The following is a 17,500-nucleotide window of genomic DNA, read 5'->3' as shown; positions in this document are numbered from 1 at the left end:
CAGAATGTGACTGAATGGAATTTTCGCTTTTGCCTTTTTTTAAAAAATGAAGCTGAAATTCCTCCGTTTCTTTCTCTCTTTTTCTCTCTCTTTTTCTCTCTCTCTCTATTCTATTTTCGGTAGAGACTATCGAGTGGGACTTCTCTGGTATGACGCCAAAACAGAAAACGGAAATACATTGTTAAGGGCTCTTTCCGATATAAGTCGTGCATTAAAAAATATATAAATTTATATATGATTATTTATATATATATATATATATATATATATATATATATATATATATATATATATATATATATATATATATATATGCGTGTGTGTGTATGTGTGTATTAAATATTATATTATTTAGCGTTTATATGTTAGACGCAAAAAATTAATAATAATAATAATAAAATATTTTTGCTGTTCCTTTTAGCATTAGCATTAAAGTCATTATTATTATGCTGGCTTTTCTCTAGGATAAAACCCTCCACACTTGAGTATTTGTGAGAATTATGTAAAGAAGTTATATGTAAAGGCTGACCCATATACTCAGACCTTGACAAAGCACTCACTAGAGTACCAAAATCTTGTTGTAATTTCTTTACATAAAACTCACACATACACACGTGGGGACTTTTATCCTATGTTTTTATATCAGTGAGTAGACATTACTTTATTATTATCGTTACTACTTTCAATGGGTGGTGATGAGACCATTATTTAGCGATGAACGATCTATTGACTCTTCTGTGGGATACGCAGAACTCCACCCATTAACGCCAAGTGTGAAGACACGCTAATTTAAGAGAAATTATAAGTGAGAGCGTAGGGAGGAAGAGGTCCACCTCCTCCTCCCCCCACCCCATCCCCCCATTCCTACACCCTCCCTTCGAGAGGACAGTCCAGTGACGTCACTCCTGTCCTCTACCCCCTGCCCTATCCAAGGGGGGGAGGGACGCTATTTTGGGATCCACCGAGCCTTGCACTTTCATCCCAGCCGTATCGATTTTTGGTGTGACTCGGTGTTTCCTCTACGATATTTCGCTAGCTTTTCTCTAACGAATGTTTAGAATATATATATATATATATATATATATATATATATATATATATATATATATATATATATATAATATATATATATATATATATATATATATATATATATATATATATATATATATATGTCGTACCTAATAGCCAGAACGCACTTCTCAGCCTACTATTCAAGGCCCGATTTGCCTAATAAGCCAAGTTTTCATGAATTAATGTTTTTTCGTCTACCTAACCTACCTAACCTAACCTAACCTAGCTTTTTTTGGCTACCTAACCTAACCTTACCTATAAATATAGGTTAGGTTAGGTTAGGTAGGGTTGGTTAGGTTCGGTCATATATCTACGTTAATTTTAACTCCTATAAAAAAAAATTGACCTCATACATAGAGAAAAGGGTTGCTTTATCATTTCATAAGAAAAAAACTATAGTAAATATATTAATTCAGGAAAACTTGGCTTATTAGGCAAATCGGGCCTTGAATAGTAGGCTGAGAAGTGAGTTCTGGCTACTAGGTACGACATATTATATATATATATATATATATATATATATATATATATATATATATATATATATATATATATATATATATATATATATATATATATAGTCCAGTGACGGGACTCTAGAGCTGCCAGCTTTCTTTTCCAGCGCCTCAGCGTGGCGATACAGAGGGGAAATGCGCACTGCATCCAGGGTTCCTGCCCGCCATCTGAGGAGCGGGAGGAACTCGACAACCTATGATAACCATCTTTGTAACCTATATGTAACTCCTTTTTTGTAACAAGGTTCAAATAAAGCAAATATATATGTGTACATACAAAAGAATGGGGGTGGTAGGAGAAGATAATATTAGTGTTCACTGAGAGACCACAAGGTCTCCTCTGAATACTTTTTATTTTCTTCTCCGAGGCTATGGGTCCCCACATTGGCACCAGAGGTGGTACCCTCACAATTATATATATATATATATATATATATATATATATATATATATATATATATATATATATATATATATATATATATATATATATACCCAGTATATATATATATATTTATCCGCTTATTAATTCTAAGCTTTATATATATCGTTTGAAGCTCCGTTTTCTTCCTATTGCGTGTGAGAGAAATTCATAAAGTTTCTGTTTGATTTTGTATTCGAAATTTCATTTTGTTTTTCGCCTATTATTTATTTCTGTTATTTTTTCCCATTTTACAGTCATTAAGACGTCCGTCGGTCGACCACACAGACGTCCGATGGTCGACCAGACAGACGTACGATGGTCGACCACACAGACGTCCGACAGTCGACCACACAGTCGTACGACCTACCTCCCTAGACGACCCATCGTTCAAGACGACTCCTATAAGACTAAGTAGTGGTAGCACGACGTCGTAGGAGTAACAATAGTTGTAATGGTAGTAGTAGTAGTTGCAGCAGTATCAGTAGTAGTGTATAATTATAGAACTAATAGTTAATGGTTGAAGTGGTGGTTTATCAGTATTGGTAGTTTAACATCAGCAGAGGTACAGAGAGTAGCAGTTGATCAACAAAAATGAGTAGTTGTTGTAGTTCTGAGTGTGTTGTTGTCTTCACTACTACAGTAGAGACTTAAGTCACACTTGTAGCTGAAAGAAAATTATTTGACAGAAGTAGAAATACAAGAACCAATTCCCATAGAAATAAGTCACAACAAGAGTTGATCACTAAGCACACACACACACATATATTTTATATATATATATATATATATATATATATATATATATATATATATATATATATATATATATATATATATATATATATGCATGTTCTTAAAATGTTAACCAGAACGGCCTTAGAGGTCAAAATGTTATCAGGGATGGGTGGGGGAAGGGTGTTAATTTTCACTACATAAAGATATTCTCGTGTAAAGAATGTCGAAAGAAGTTTTATGTGGATGAGGTTAAATATTTTGCCAACAATGTTGATTTAAGGAGATGGACCACCTTGGATGACAGGAATTTACACACAAAAACATTATTTAAAATCAATATTAAGAAAAATTAGGATTAACTTACCATCAAGCCTCTTCTTACTCTTGCAATTTCAAGATTGTTACCTCTACCCTAATGCTTCCTAATATAAAACAGCAATTAACATCTAATAATTCTCCCTACCTACTCAAATCTAATACATATGTGGTTCAAAATATATATATATATATATATATATATATATATATATATATATATATATATATATATATATATATATATATATATATATGTATACATATGCTACTGTTGCAAAAACTTGTAAAAAATGTGAACTATGCTGCTGGTCTTCCCAGAAAGAGCAATGCTATATACTCAATTGAAATGCATAACCAATCACAGTTTAAATACTGGGCCAAGGAACATACGAAAAAAAAATAGAAAATAGCAATAGATAAACTTTCTGTTAGAACAGTTGGAAATTGACTTAGTACGGATATAGCACACCAAAGGCGAGTATTGCCTACTGAGACTACAAGATATAAAAATTAATTGGGAGTGGGGAAAGGGGCGATGGAGGAGGAGGAGGAGGAGGAGGGAGAGAGGGGAATGGAGGAGAGGAGGATAACAGCCTAGGCATCAGGCACACATACGCACACATGCGTACACATACGCACACAGGCTAACATGCGCGCGCATGCTTTCTAGATTCTACATTCGTGCTATCTACTTGGAGGCATCTACGAGCGTGTGGGGGGGGGGACACCAGCTGCCGGTGGGGGGGAAGGGGGGGTGTCCGAGCCCCAGCCTGGTTTAAGCTCTCTCGTGTGTGTGTGTGTGTGTGTGTGTGTGTGTGTGTTTACCCAATTGTATAAACAAAAATATCATATCAGTTTTTGGTTTCTATGTCACTTGTGTAAAATTTTCATCCTGAGCCGCTCCCGAAAGTTTAAAATATTCTTCCTCTCGAGTCGCGATCTATTATATATTCCTTATATATTAGTGTTCTTTTAATATTGATTAACTATATAACTTTGTAACGTCAGAGAACATCATAATATTTTCGTCTCCAAACCTGCGACTAAAATTATCCCTAAATATTAATTGCCTTCAAAAAACAAGCAAAAATAATGGTAATTAAAGTCACGAGGCACTGAGTATGGCACCGAATATGGCACCGAATATGGCACTGAATATGGCACTGGCATTGAGCTCATTACAAGCTTTCTCCGCTGATCCTCTGCCTTACCAATAAGTGAATAACTTTCCTCTCCAGCCTCCAGGCATATGTAGTCAAGAATCGCAAGTGACAGTGGTCGAGGCTGTCTCCTGTTATCAACTCTGTAGTCTCTAACTACAGGCTTCATCAAATGACTCGATTTTCTTGTTGCGTTTCTCAATTAAGTCAATGTAATTCCGCAAATAACATATATATCCCCAATACATTGCATCTTGATTCAGTGGTCCACTTGATCTAAAAGATGTTTGCTCGGGCAGCGGGGAGGGCAATCACACCAACACAAACAGCTCACATGCAAGCCCGACCCTCTACAACACGTGGTGAGGGACAGAGGGAGGGTAGGAGGAGGCAACTGAGATGAGGAGGACGTGAGAGAAGGAATAACATGAGGAAGGAAAGCGAGGTTGGGATCGTTTGCCTTCGCCAGATTAGGGTGAGGTTTGTAAGGTAGGGGTCAGGGGAGGAAGGATAGGCGACCTCACTAGGTCAGGGGTAAGGGGAGGCGAGGTAGGGACAGCCAGAGGGGGGACGTGGGGTCCCGGGGGACGTGGGGTCCGGGGGGGAGGGAGGGCATCCCAGGTTACTCGTTGGGGGCCGGCAGATTCTGGGCTGAGGGCCCCTCTACCTCACACTAAACTCGAGCTTTCTAGTCACTAGTGTAAAAACAGGAGTTGACAAACTATGAAAGACAGTCAGCCTCTAAGGCACTAGATTTCTTGACACTCATAGAACAGGCTAATTAAAATTGAGGGCAATTAGGCAAAACAGTCAAAGTCCTCTAAAAATAAGTTATACGGCTGCACTGATGTATAAGGCTGCATTCCAACTAAATCCAGGCAATATAAGGCAGCGTTACCTGCTGGAGATGACAACACCCTCGCTAACCTCTCGGACGATACTAGTGACCTTAGCCAGCTACGAACGAATCACGCACATGTGTGTGGTCGAACGCACAGCTGCACCCGTGTGGTCGAACACACAGCTGAACATACAGAGCCACAGCAGGTGAACGGGCCTACAGGTTTTAAGATGACGGAATCTGAAGAAAGCCTTCAACGTAGCGTCGTCAGCGACATACAGTCTGCTGGTGCCTACAGGCGCCGGGAAGGTCACAGAAATGGGGGCAGCAAGGAGATATAGCCACTGTGTCGTGTTGATGTGTAAGGAAAATAATTGTGGCATTGACGTGTGAGGTAGAAACGGTAGATGCATGTTTGTAAGATTGCCAAGAGAGAGAGAGAGAGAGAGAGAGAGAGAGAGAGAGAGAGAGAGAGAGAGAGAGAGAGAGAGAGAGAGAGAGAGAGAGAGAGAGAGAGAGAGAGAGAGAGAGGCGGGGGGAAAGAGGTAGTGGAAGACGAGGTCATGTAAGGATGGTCCCAAGCACCGACGAAGCATCACCACGTCCTCATCACAGCCTCCGAGAGGGGCCAAGGCCTGCACATCACCCAGCCTCAACCACCACACCGCCAACTGTCCTCTTGTTAGTGCTGTACGGTGCCCGAGTGCCAGGGACGGAAGGAGGGGAGTAATATGCCCCAGAAAATAATAGCCTTCGAGAGGGCAAGATAGGGAGTCTTAAAGATAGACGGTAAAGGAAAAAGGTAATGAGAGACAAAGGGGAGGATAGGAAAGGAGTAAGGAAGAGAGGAGAGCGAGTAAAGAAGAGGAGCGAGTGAGTAAGAGAGCGAGTAAGAATGGGAGGAAGCACGGAATAGAGGAGAGAGAGTAAGGAACAGAAGAGAGGAAAGGATGTAAAAAAGAGGGGACAGAGAGGGAGTAAGGAACAGAAAAACAGAAGAGAGAAAAGATGTAAGGAAGAGAGGAGAGGGAGGGAGGGAGTAAGGAAGACAAAGAAGGTGTAAGGAAGAGAAGGAGGTAGTAAAGAAACAGACTCAAGAAGAGAAACAGTATAAGAAAAAGCAAGTTAGCCATCACACTCACTAGTGTGTAGCCCCAGAACAGTCTCCCATCTAACGAGGAATACTGTACCCCACATACCAAGTCTTGGAAGGCATTACACAACCAACAAACCAACCCGACTAAGATGCATCCAAGTGAGATTAATATAGGCCTAATGCCCAGGCTTGAAACATTCATTTAATTTTTTTTTTTTTTGTGGTGGGAATATTTATAATTTAATTTGATAATCTCATGCTATGTTTCTAGCTGTTCTATGCCATAAAGGCTCAACAATAAAGGTATCGTCACTACCTAGAATCATTGAGCACAATACACTTGTTAAAAGTACAATCCAGCAAGCTGGGATCGACCAAGAGTCATTAATTTTATATTTTGTACATATATAAGTTAAGACATTTATCCATGGAAACTTTAAATCGACACATGGGATTTTGGTTTGCTAATTTATTGGAAATAAGGAAAATGAGTTCAGGAAAGAAAATGAAAAATATATACATATATATATAGAAGCTAACGCAGGAAAATAATGCAAGGGAAAGGGGGTATGTCTGAGGTAGGGGTCACTCAGACCAATGTGGAGGAAGGGAAAGGGGAGGTTTGTACCTTGGAGGTTTCCGCCTCTTAGACCTTGCAACTGAACACACACCTGCTGAATCTCTACTTGACACACTCAGCACAGCGCGCGGCCCAGCTCGACAACAACACAGAATCAGCGCTATAAGACTAGCTCTCTGGTCCTCTAAAATAAATGTCCATGCAAGCATTACACGAATTAGAGTGCTATATCATAGATCAACTTTATTACAGTCTCTGCTCAATCACATAGTTTGACAACGAAATCTACGCCAGTGTGGCATGTCTGTATAACAATAGTTGAATAGTTTGGTCGACCAAATGGACTCTTGGCTGAAATTCAAAGTGTTCAAGCCTTGAGGGAAAGGGAGTTTCCAATTACCTAGGTCACCTGACTACCTGTCCATAAGGTGTGGGTACATACACGACACATCTGTGACCTGCAGCCATATGAAAGCACGTGGCCAGAGATCACTGACCTGAATTACCAAACTACCCTTATGGGAGGGTAGTCAAAGTAACTCTAGTATCTAGCATTCCTATTTAGCTCCAACATCTACATACAAGTACTTGTTAGTTTACCTTCTGGGCATCATTAGTGGCATATGTGCTGTTTAACTAGCATCTGAGTAATTGGACTAACTTGTAGTGATGAACTAGCTACTTGTAAGAGAAAAGATACGTACTCTGTACACTCTCGGCACTTCTCCTTTGCTCGAGTCCTCGCTGGAGTTAAAGTTACTACTTGTGCCTGAGTCAATGCCGCTATCTTTGGTCTGGGAGTCCTGTGATTCCTGGCGTTCCGCTTCCCAGAGTTCCTTCCTGGCGGCAGGTAGTGGAAGCTCGCGTCCACCCGACCAGTGGGGCAGGCGGCGCCCCTGTGCCAGGTCACGGGTGATGCACACCCCGCCCACCCCGAGGGGCGGCCGGGGTAGGTCCTCGTAATATACACTAGAGGCACTAGTCCACCTGGGGTCCACGCTCGGCTCCAGCTCCTCCTCCTCCAACGTGTCCCAGCCTTCCGAGTTAAAACGCACTGTTTTCTTTCTCCTCTCCGTGTAATTTCTACTATCAGTTGCCCTATTATCACAATATTCTTCACTTACTTGATTATGGTAAGTTCTTTCTAGCCGGTTCAGGTATTGGTTATATCTGTCCCTGTATTTATCTGCCAGGTCCCTGGGAAAGGACTCCAAGTCCCGATGGTTCCCTAACCCATAGTCCCGAATTTCATCCTTAGGGAGGCGATAGTCTCTGTGGTAGTGTTTCTCTCTCCGCGACCCCCCAGGCTCGCCTAGCCCAGGGCGCGGGTACTGGTCCATATCCCCTGCGGACACAAACACTCACACACTGAACTCCCAGCCAACGTCAGGGGGCCCTCCTCACCAGCGGCAGGGGGCCGCACCACCACCCTCCACTACTACCCACGTCCTGTGACGCCCACACCACGCACGCCGCCCACCACAAGCGCAGCAACACCTTACTGCCTCACCAATAAACCTTGCGCCACTGGCCTCGGGCCGGCTTCCACCGACCAAACTACTGTCGGGTAGTTGGACCTTCACTCACAGACGTGACAACCAACACACCGCACTCAAAACCACATTGTAACATTTCTATTCATAACAGTGAGGTTATACGGGCGGTCTGAACATACTAAGCCACACAACATTTGTAAATATTAAACAAGAAAGCCAAATAACATAACAGAGAGTGATACTTGGACGCTAGCAGGAGCCCCATCACGCGGCTCCTCCTACCACCTACCACCTACCACCTACGACCCTCAGTAAACATACACGCTAACCCTACCCCCGGTAAGAGCTAGAACTGCCATTCTTGGCCGCAGGACTGTGCCCCCTGGCCCCCTAGGACTCCCTGAACTCGGGCAGGATTGGCTGCTGGTGCGAACGTGCGTGGGGCTCTGGCGTGTCCCCCATGGAGTATCCTGGAGTCGACGAGGTGAGCACAGCGGACACGAGAAGAGCGGCGGGCAGCATGCAGACGGACAGCAAAACAGGCGGAAAGGGAGGAGGAGGAAGAGGAGCAGGGCGAGTGACTCAGGCGCTGGGCTCCCTCGGACCCTACACTCTCCTGCTTGCAAGCCATGAATGCTGGTCTTTGTCTCTCAAAATGCACGTCTTAGTACAAACTTTTAATTCTTATGTCTGATACAAATGTTTATGAGTCGTAAGAAACCCAGCGACTGATGCCAATTGATTATTTGCACGAACGGATTGAACGAACAGGCAGAGTTTACGAACGCCCTGAGTAAACGCGGCATGAATGAGGGAAGCAGGAGCAGACACGATGATCAGGAGCTAAAGAAAGGGATAAAAGAATAGGAGAAAGCCTGAGGAATATAACAAAAAAATATTAAGAATTAGCTTCTCTCGATAAAGCAAATTATTGACGTGAAAAAAACGAAAATTTAAACACGGTGAAATATTGGACTTGTACCAGCCCTTTCACAGACACTAACGAGATGGGTGTTACAGAGGTACTCACAGCGGTGTTACAGAGGTACTCACAGCGGTGACGGGGAGACATTACTAACTCAAGTACTCACTCACGCGGGATGGGACACGTCCTACAGTGTCCTATCCTTGTAATACCCCCTATCCGTCCATCCGGCTGGACAGAATCGGACTTTCTAATGGATGGTTGAATCCTAATTCTCTAATGGATGTAATACTACTATTAGCGATCCTAATACTACACGAAGGAACGTGATACTAGCACTGTGAACCTGGGGCCAGATTCACGAAGCAGTTAAGCAAGTACTTACGAACGTGTACATCTTTCCTCAATCTTTGACGGCTTTGGTTACATATATTTAACAGTTTACAAGCATGAAAACTTATCAATCAACTGTTCTTATTGTTATAAACAGCCTCCTGGTGCTTCGGAGCTCATTAACTGTTTAATAATTGTAAACAAAGCTGCCAAAGATCGAGACAAGATGTACAGGTTCGTAAGTTCTTGCGTAACTGCTTCGTGAATCTGGCCCCAGGATACTAATACTTGGAGAACCTGGTTATAACACTGTGGGAAACCTGATACAATGTGAAGCCTGATATTACAACTGACGAGCCTGGAAATTAATACTTAGGAAACTAATACTGATACAGGGAAATCTGATAACACAGAGTAACCTGATGCTAACATTGGGAACCTAATACTCCTCTGGGTACCTCATTATAATATTATATATATATATATATATATATATACATATATATATATATATATATATATATATATATATATATATATATATATATATATATATATATATATATATATATATGATGTATATGTATGTATGTATCCATATGATGTATACCAATATTCATGCATATATGTTGCCCGTATTTACATGGTAAACATGTAGGTACCAATATTACGTACATGTAGGTATCCATATGTTGAGTATGTATACATCAATATGTACTACATCCAGACACAAGTTAATGCATTGAAATGTTGTATAAGTAGCAATAAATAAATAAATAAATATAAATATATATATATATATATATATATATATATATATATATATATATATATATATATATATATATATATATGTATGTATCAATACGTTCTGCGTATGTATACACACATTTCATATGTACGAATCCACATGTTGCCATGTGGTGGAGCGGTCAGGGTACTAGTTTGTGTCTGGGTGCGCGAACACCTGGGCCTTCTAGGTTCGAGTCTCTTGCAGGGGCAGAGTCTTTTGTGTGTTTACCTAGGTTTGTATGTTTAAGCAAGTACCCGTGTAAATATGTGGCTTGCGTTCTCTCTAGTAAATGCAACTGACTGATAAAAAACGAATTCTGAGCTCTTGTAGGGGTGGCGTCTATATACTTAGTTTTATACATTTTTTTGAATGAATCTGCAGTTCTGAAAAGACTTCACCAAGCTGTGGATGCCTCTGTGACAACCATCTCTCACGTTCCGACTCGGAGCCGCAAAGAAAATCATTAATTACAATCAAACATTTCTGGACGCTTGTAAAAAAAATATTATTTTTAACCTTTTCGGTACATGTAGATTTTTACGGGTCCTTTGAACTTAGATTATCACAATGGACATAAATGAGGAGCGGCATTAAATGATTCAAGATGTTTAGCACTCACACGTAATTTTAAATTTATTAAACCGAGAACAAATCAAAATAATCCGATTATTTCAGTCAGCAGAAATCATTAAAGCAAGAGTCGCATCAACTCAAAATTAAAAAAAAAAAAGATACTCTATATATATATGCATCTCAGTAGTCAGCAGAAATAAACAAGACACAGAGAAGAGTAAATAAATAAAGTAATCTTTTCCATTTCATTTCATTCTTCGTGTAGAACACCGACGCAGAATAACAAAGAAAACGGGAATGGTGGAGCTTGGGGTTGTATGAGAGAGGAGGAAAACAGATGCCAGAGACAACGGAATGGCGGAGAGAGAGAGAAAAAGAAAGAGAAAGTGGGAAGGTGGGATGGGACAGGTAAGCTCACCGCCAGGAACTTTTTGATCTTGGCGTCAAGGATCTCCTCTCTCTTCCACCGCTCTGCCACCGCCTCACCCTCGCCTGCCGACACACAAACAAAAGTCCAGAATTAGAAAAAGATCAGTGACACGCATGTAAAAAAGGCAGTATATGAGGGATAAATGCAATATGGACTAACCTTAGAAAGGTCAATTCAATTTCTACACAATTGTTAATGTTACATATATATATATATATATATATATATATATATATATATATATATATATATATATATATATATATATATATATATGTCGTACCTAGTAGCCAGAACGCACTTATCGGCCTACTATGCAAGGCCCGATTTGCCTAATAAGCCAAGTTTTCCTGAATTAATATGTTTTCTCTAATTTTTTTCTTATGAAATGATAAATCTACCCATTTCATTATGTTTGAGGTAAAAAAAATTTTATTGGAGTTTAAATTAACGTAGATATATGACCAAACCTAACCAACACTATCTAACCTAACCTAACCTATCTTTATAGGGTAGGTTAGGTTAGGTAGCCGAAAAAGTTAGGTTATGTTAGGTTAGGTAGGTTAGGTAGTCGAAAAACAATTAATTCATGAAAACTTGGCTTATTAGGCAAATTGGGCCTTGCATAGTAGGCTGAGAAGTGAGTTCTGGCTACTAGGTACGACATATATATATATATATATATATATATATATATATATATATATATATATATATATATATGCAAACAAGCCTGAATGGTCCCCAGGACTATATATATATATATATATATATATATATATATATATATATATATATATATATATATATATATATATATATATATATATATATATATATATTCATAGAACGGATGATATAAAATATAATAATAAGTATTGGCTAAAATATCAAACCTTAAATAAATTATTATGTTTTAATGCTTACAATATCTTTACTTTTATATCTAATTATTTATTGCTAACAAGCAAACCATTAGAATGGTCATGTCTTCAAGAAGAGATAAAGTTATCCATGTCTTCAAGAAAAGATAAAGTTATCCATGTCTTCAAGAAAAGATAAAATTATCCATGTCTTCAAGAAAAGATAAAATTATCCATGTCTTCAAGAAAAGATAAAATTATCCATGTGGTGAAGAAGAGAAATAAAACAAAATCAATAAAGTCCAAGAATAAGAATAATAAAAACTCACGACAAGCTCAAATCGCTAAAATGTAAGGAAAGTCTTGGGCCAGATATTGTAAATGATTAAAATATATTATAAAGCGAGTCAAAATATGAGATCTGAAAGTTTCGTTTTGGTCAGATTTAGAAACCTTGAAGATCGATAACTCTAAAGCTAGAATGGTCAGAAAACAAGGTCAGAGAAGTGAAAAGTTGTAGAAGAGTGAAGTCTGAAAGTCTGAAAGGTTGGATGAGATACAGGCAAGAGGAAGGTTCAAAGTTTAAGTATTCAAAGTTCAAATGTGAAAAAAATGTAAATATTCAAATGTTACAAAGTTCAACGAGACCAAAAGTTTAGTTTGTAAAACTCAAGTCAAGTTCTAGCAATAATTAGTTAACCTAATTATTGTTAGGTGAACTGTTATTGTTGAAAGTCTTTTGAACCTCTTCCTACAGCTGTTGTTGTCTACAACAAAACAAATCAATTAAAAATCCAAAAAGAATTAAAAAATCCCCCCCCCCAAAAAATACATAATCCAAAAATAATATAAATCCAAAAAAATTAAAAACTCTCCCCCCCCCCAAAAGAAAAATAATCCAAAATCAAAAAAAGTTAGAATGCATCTGTTGCATTATCTAATATAATGACACTTAAAGATGTCATTATTTAAAGATGTAATAATGTCTTCAAAGAAATTATTACAATTAAATGTCTAAGGCAATTCATAAATGAACACAGGCCACACGACATGTATATGTATACATAAGTATTATGCAGACCTCCCACTGTAAACATTATTTTCTCGTGCATCAGTATGAATATTTTATTTGTACAATATGTATATACATAGTGAATTAATTTGCAGGCCACACAATATGAATATACATATATATATGTAAGTTATGTGAGGGTCACAAAATGTGAATATTTATATTCAGGTCACACAATATGTGTATGTATACAATTTAATATCCAGGTCACAAATTATGTATACTGACGTCATGTAAAGATCACACAAGATGTATATCTTAGTAAGGCATGTGTATAAGTTACTCATAGTATGTACGTATATTTAGGTCCCATAACGATCATACAATATGCATATTAAAGTCACTTACAGGTCACATAATATACATATCTAGGTGAATGGGTAGATAAATAGATAAGCTATACACACACACACACACTCAAGATCAAGTTCATAGACATTGTGTATGTGGAATAAAAGTCAAATCTGCAATGTCCATGCAATATTTCAAGATGTCACTCTATGTTCCTTTCAATGAAAAGATGAAATCATGAATTGTAACTCCCCCTCCCAAAATAAAAGCCAAAATATATATTTACAATGAGAAAAATGATCAGACTCTGATGTTCGGAATTATTTAATGAATTGAGCCTTTGATAATGGAAAGTTCGTAGTTTGTAGAAAGTGGGAAAAATATAAAAATTATGTATATACGTGTGAAAAAGATCAATATATATATATATATATATATATATATATATATATATATATATATATATATATATATATATATATATATATATATATATATATATATATATATATATATATATATATATATATATATATTAGTATATTTTGGTAGCAGTCTTTCCTGTAGACATATATTATTAAATATGACCAAAAAAGTAAGATTAATAATTCTAACACGAATTTTCTCAATCTTTCGTACATTTCTTTTCACTGTTGGAGGTAATTCAAAAATCAATTCTCCAAAATTCATTTTTATTTCTAGTCTGACGCGACACTTGAGCGCGTTTCGTAAAACTTATTACATTTTCAAAGACTTTACACATACACAACTGAATAGAACTTACATATCTCCGATTTGTTTATATCTACATTTGAGTGAGGTGGATGGGGTGAGGTGGTATTTAATAGGGTATTAATTTCATCAACACAGGACAGAACACGAAACAATGGGTATTGAAATGGAAGTGATTGTAGAAAGCCTATTGATCCATATTTCTTGATGCTTCTATATTGGAGCGGAGTCTTGAGGTGGGTAGAATATAGTTGTGCATTAATTGGCTGTTGATTGCTGGTGTTGACTTCTTAATGTGCAGTGCCTCGCAAACGTCAAGTCGTCTGCTATCGCTGTATCTATCGATGATTTCTGTGTTGTTTACTAGGATTTCTCTGGCAATGGTTTGGTTGTGGGAAGAGATTATATGTTCCTTAATGGAGCCCTGTTGCTTATGCATCGTTAAACGCCTAGAAAGAGATGTTGTTGTCTTGCCTATATACTGGTTTTTTTGGAGCTTACAGTCCCCACGTGGGCATTTGAAGGCATAGACGACGTTGGTCTCTTTTAAAGCGTTCTGCTTTGTGTCTGGAGAGTTTCTCATGAGTAGACTGGCCGTTTTTCTGGTTTTATAGTAAATCGTCAGTTGTATCCTCTGATTTTTGTCTGTAGGGATAACGTTTCTATTAACAATATCTTTCAGGACCCTTTCCTCCGTTTTATGAGCTGTGGAAAAGAAGTTCCTGTAAAATAGTCTAATAGGGGGTATAGGTGTTGTGTTAGTTGTCTCTTCAGAGGTTGCATGGCGTTTCACTTTCCTTCTTATGATGTCTTCGACGAAACCATTGGAGAAACCGTTGTTGACTAGGACCTGCCTTACCCTACAGAGTTCTTCGTCGACTTTCTTCCATTCTGAGCTGTGGCTGAGAGCACGGTCGACATATGCGTTAACAACACTCCTCTTTTACCTGTCTGGGCAGTCGCTGTTGGCATTTAGGCACATTCCTATGTTCGTTTCCTTAGTGTAGACTGCAGTGTGGAAACCACCGCTATTCCATGACTGTTACATCTAGAAAGGGCAGCTTCCCATCCTTTTCCATCTCGTAAGTGAAACGCAGCACGGAACTCTGCTCAAATGCCTCCTTCAGCGCCTGCAGATGTCTGGCATCAGGTACCTGTGTAAAAATGTCGTCAACATACCTGCAGTATATGGCCGGTTTCAAGTTCATGTCGACTAAGACTTTTTGCTCGATGGTACCCATGTAGAAGTTTGCAAACAGGACACCTAGGGGAGAACCCATGGCGACCCCATCTACTTGCTTATACATGTGCCCATCCGGGCTCAAGAAGGGTGCCTCTTTAGTACAAGCTTGGAGTAGTTTCCTCAGAATATTTTCTGGTATGTCAAGAGGAGTACAGGCTGGATCACGATACACTCTGTCGGCTATCATCCCGATTGTCTCGTCCACAGGTACGTTGGTAAACAGCGATTCTACGTCCAACGAGGCTCTTATCCCTGTGGCCCGTGTGCCCCGCAGTAAGTCAACAAATTCCTTTGGAGACTTCAGGCTGAAGGCGCAAGGAACATAAGGAGTCAGCAGGCCGTTGAGTCGCTTCGCCAGTCTGTACGTGGGTGTGGGTATCTGGCTAGTGATTGGCCGAAGTGGGTTTCCAGGCTTGTGTGTCTTGACATTTCCATACGCATATCCAGGTTTATATTTCCCAATGATCTTTGGCAGGTGGAGTCCGGATTTCTTGGCGTTCACAGTTTCGATCAGTTTGTTGACCTTTGCTTTCAATTCGGCTGTAGTGTCCTTCGTTACCCTTTGGAACTTAGTTTGGTCAGAGAGTATGAGGTTCATTTTCGCCAGATATTCGTCTTTTTTAAGAATGACATATATTGGCGACTTGTCACCTCTCCTGACAACTATCTCCTTGTTCTCACGAAGGCTTTTAGCTGCCGCTTTGAGCTCGGGGGACAGTATGGTGCTTCTGTAATTGCCTCGATTCTTTCCTCCTTCTACAATAAGTTCTGCTTGTAAGGTATCTTTGGAAAATTCGTGTTAGAATTATATATTATATATATATATATATATATATATATATATATATATATATATATATATATATATATATATATATATATATATATATAGTATATATATATATACCCTTGCTGGGACTAGAACCTCCGTCCGCGTGATGCAAAGCCAAATCGGTCCTGACATTTGAGTGGACAGTGTTTCGGATTCGTAGTCCTGAGGTTCCAAGTTCGATCCCCGGTGGAGGCAGAGACAAATGGGCAAAAAGTCTCTTTCACCTTGATGCCCACTGTTCACATAGCAGTAAATAGGTACCTGGGAGTTAGACAGCTGCTACGGGCTGCTTCCTGGGGGATGTGTAACAAAAAGGAGGCCTGGTCGAGGACCGGGCCGCGGGGACGCTAAGCTCCGAAATCATTTCAAGATAACCACTGTATCACCACGCTAAAAAAAAAAGCTCCAAGACTTTTCAACACTCTCCCGCTATGCATAAGGACCAGTTAAACATAACTGGCCTGGTTCTCTCGCTTCATGCAGGTCTGCGTTCAATCCTCGACCGTCCCGAAATGGTTGGGCACCATTCCATCCTCCCGTCCCATCCCAAATCCTTATCCTGACGCCTTCTCAGTGCTATATAGTCGTAATGGCTTGGCGCTTTCCCAATTACAGCCCCGCTCCTGTGCCAGGTAATTCCACTACGGGCTCACCATAGCCCGTGCTACTTGCAACTTTTTGTTCCCAATAGCTGAATCTTAAACAACAACAACAAACGCTTTTCCCTTATAATTCCCCTCCATTGAAAGGATACCTGATCAATGAGGCTGTGATTCATACGTCAGACTGAGAGAAGCAGCGTCTAACAGCCTGGTTGACCAGAGGCCTAGTCAGAGACCGGGCCGCGGGGACGTTGATCCCAGGACTCACCACAAAGTACCAAGAAGGTAAGCTGATGTCAGAGTACACCTTTGACAGCCAAAGTTAACCTTTGACAGCCAAAGCTTACCTTTGACAGTCAAAGCTTACATTTGACGGTCAAACTTTACTACTGATGGTCAAAGTTGATCACTAACGCCCAAAGTTGACAAACGACGATCTAAGTAAACTAACAACGGTCAAGTATACTCTGACGCATTCACAGTTTGCTAACAATGATCAAAGATTACTTACGGTGGCCCCAAGATTATTATAACAAGATTATTTACAAAACGAGATCAACCTATTATCTTAT

At 39.3% G+C, this 17,500-nt stretch overlaps 1 protein-coding gene across 6 annotated transcripts in view; it reads right to left on the bottom strand.

Moving 5' to 3' along the window:
* Rim (Rab3 interacting molecule) overlaps positions 1 to 17,500 on the bottom strand; it is a 157,852-nt gene that overhangs the window by 80,642 nt on the left and 59,710 nt on the right. For all 6 annotated transcript variants that reach the window (XM_069305952.1, XM_069305953.1, XM_069305954.1 and 3 more), the window contains exon 4: positions 11,282 to 11,355. In XM_069305952.1, the coding sequence (XP_069162053.1) occupies positions 11,282 to 11,355 (74 nt within the window). The remainder of the gene's footprint in view (positions 1 to 11,281; positions 11,356 to 17,500) is intronic.

This window comes from Procambarus clarkii, chromosome 56 (genome assembly GCF_040958095.1).
Source record: "Procambarus clarkii isolate CNS0578487 chromosome 56, FALCON_Pclarkii_2.0, whole genome shotgun sequence".
Lineage (NCBI taxonomy): Eukaryota > Metazoa > Arthropoda > Malacostraca > Decapoda > Cambaridae > Procambarus > Procambarus clarkii.
This window is presented reverse-complemented; position numbering and strand designations above follow the sequence as displayed.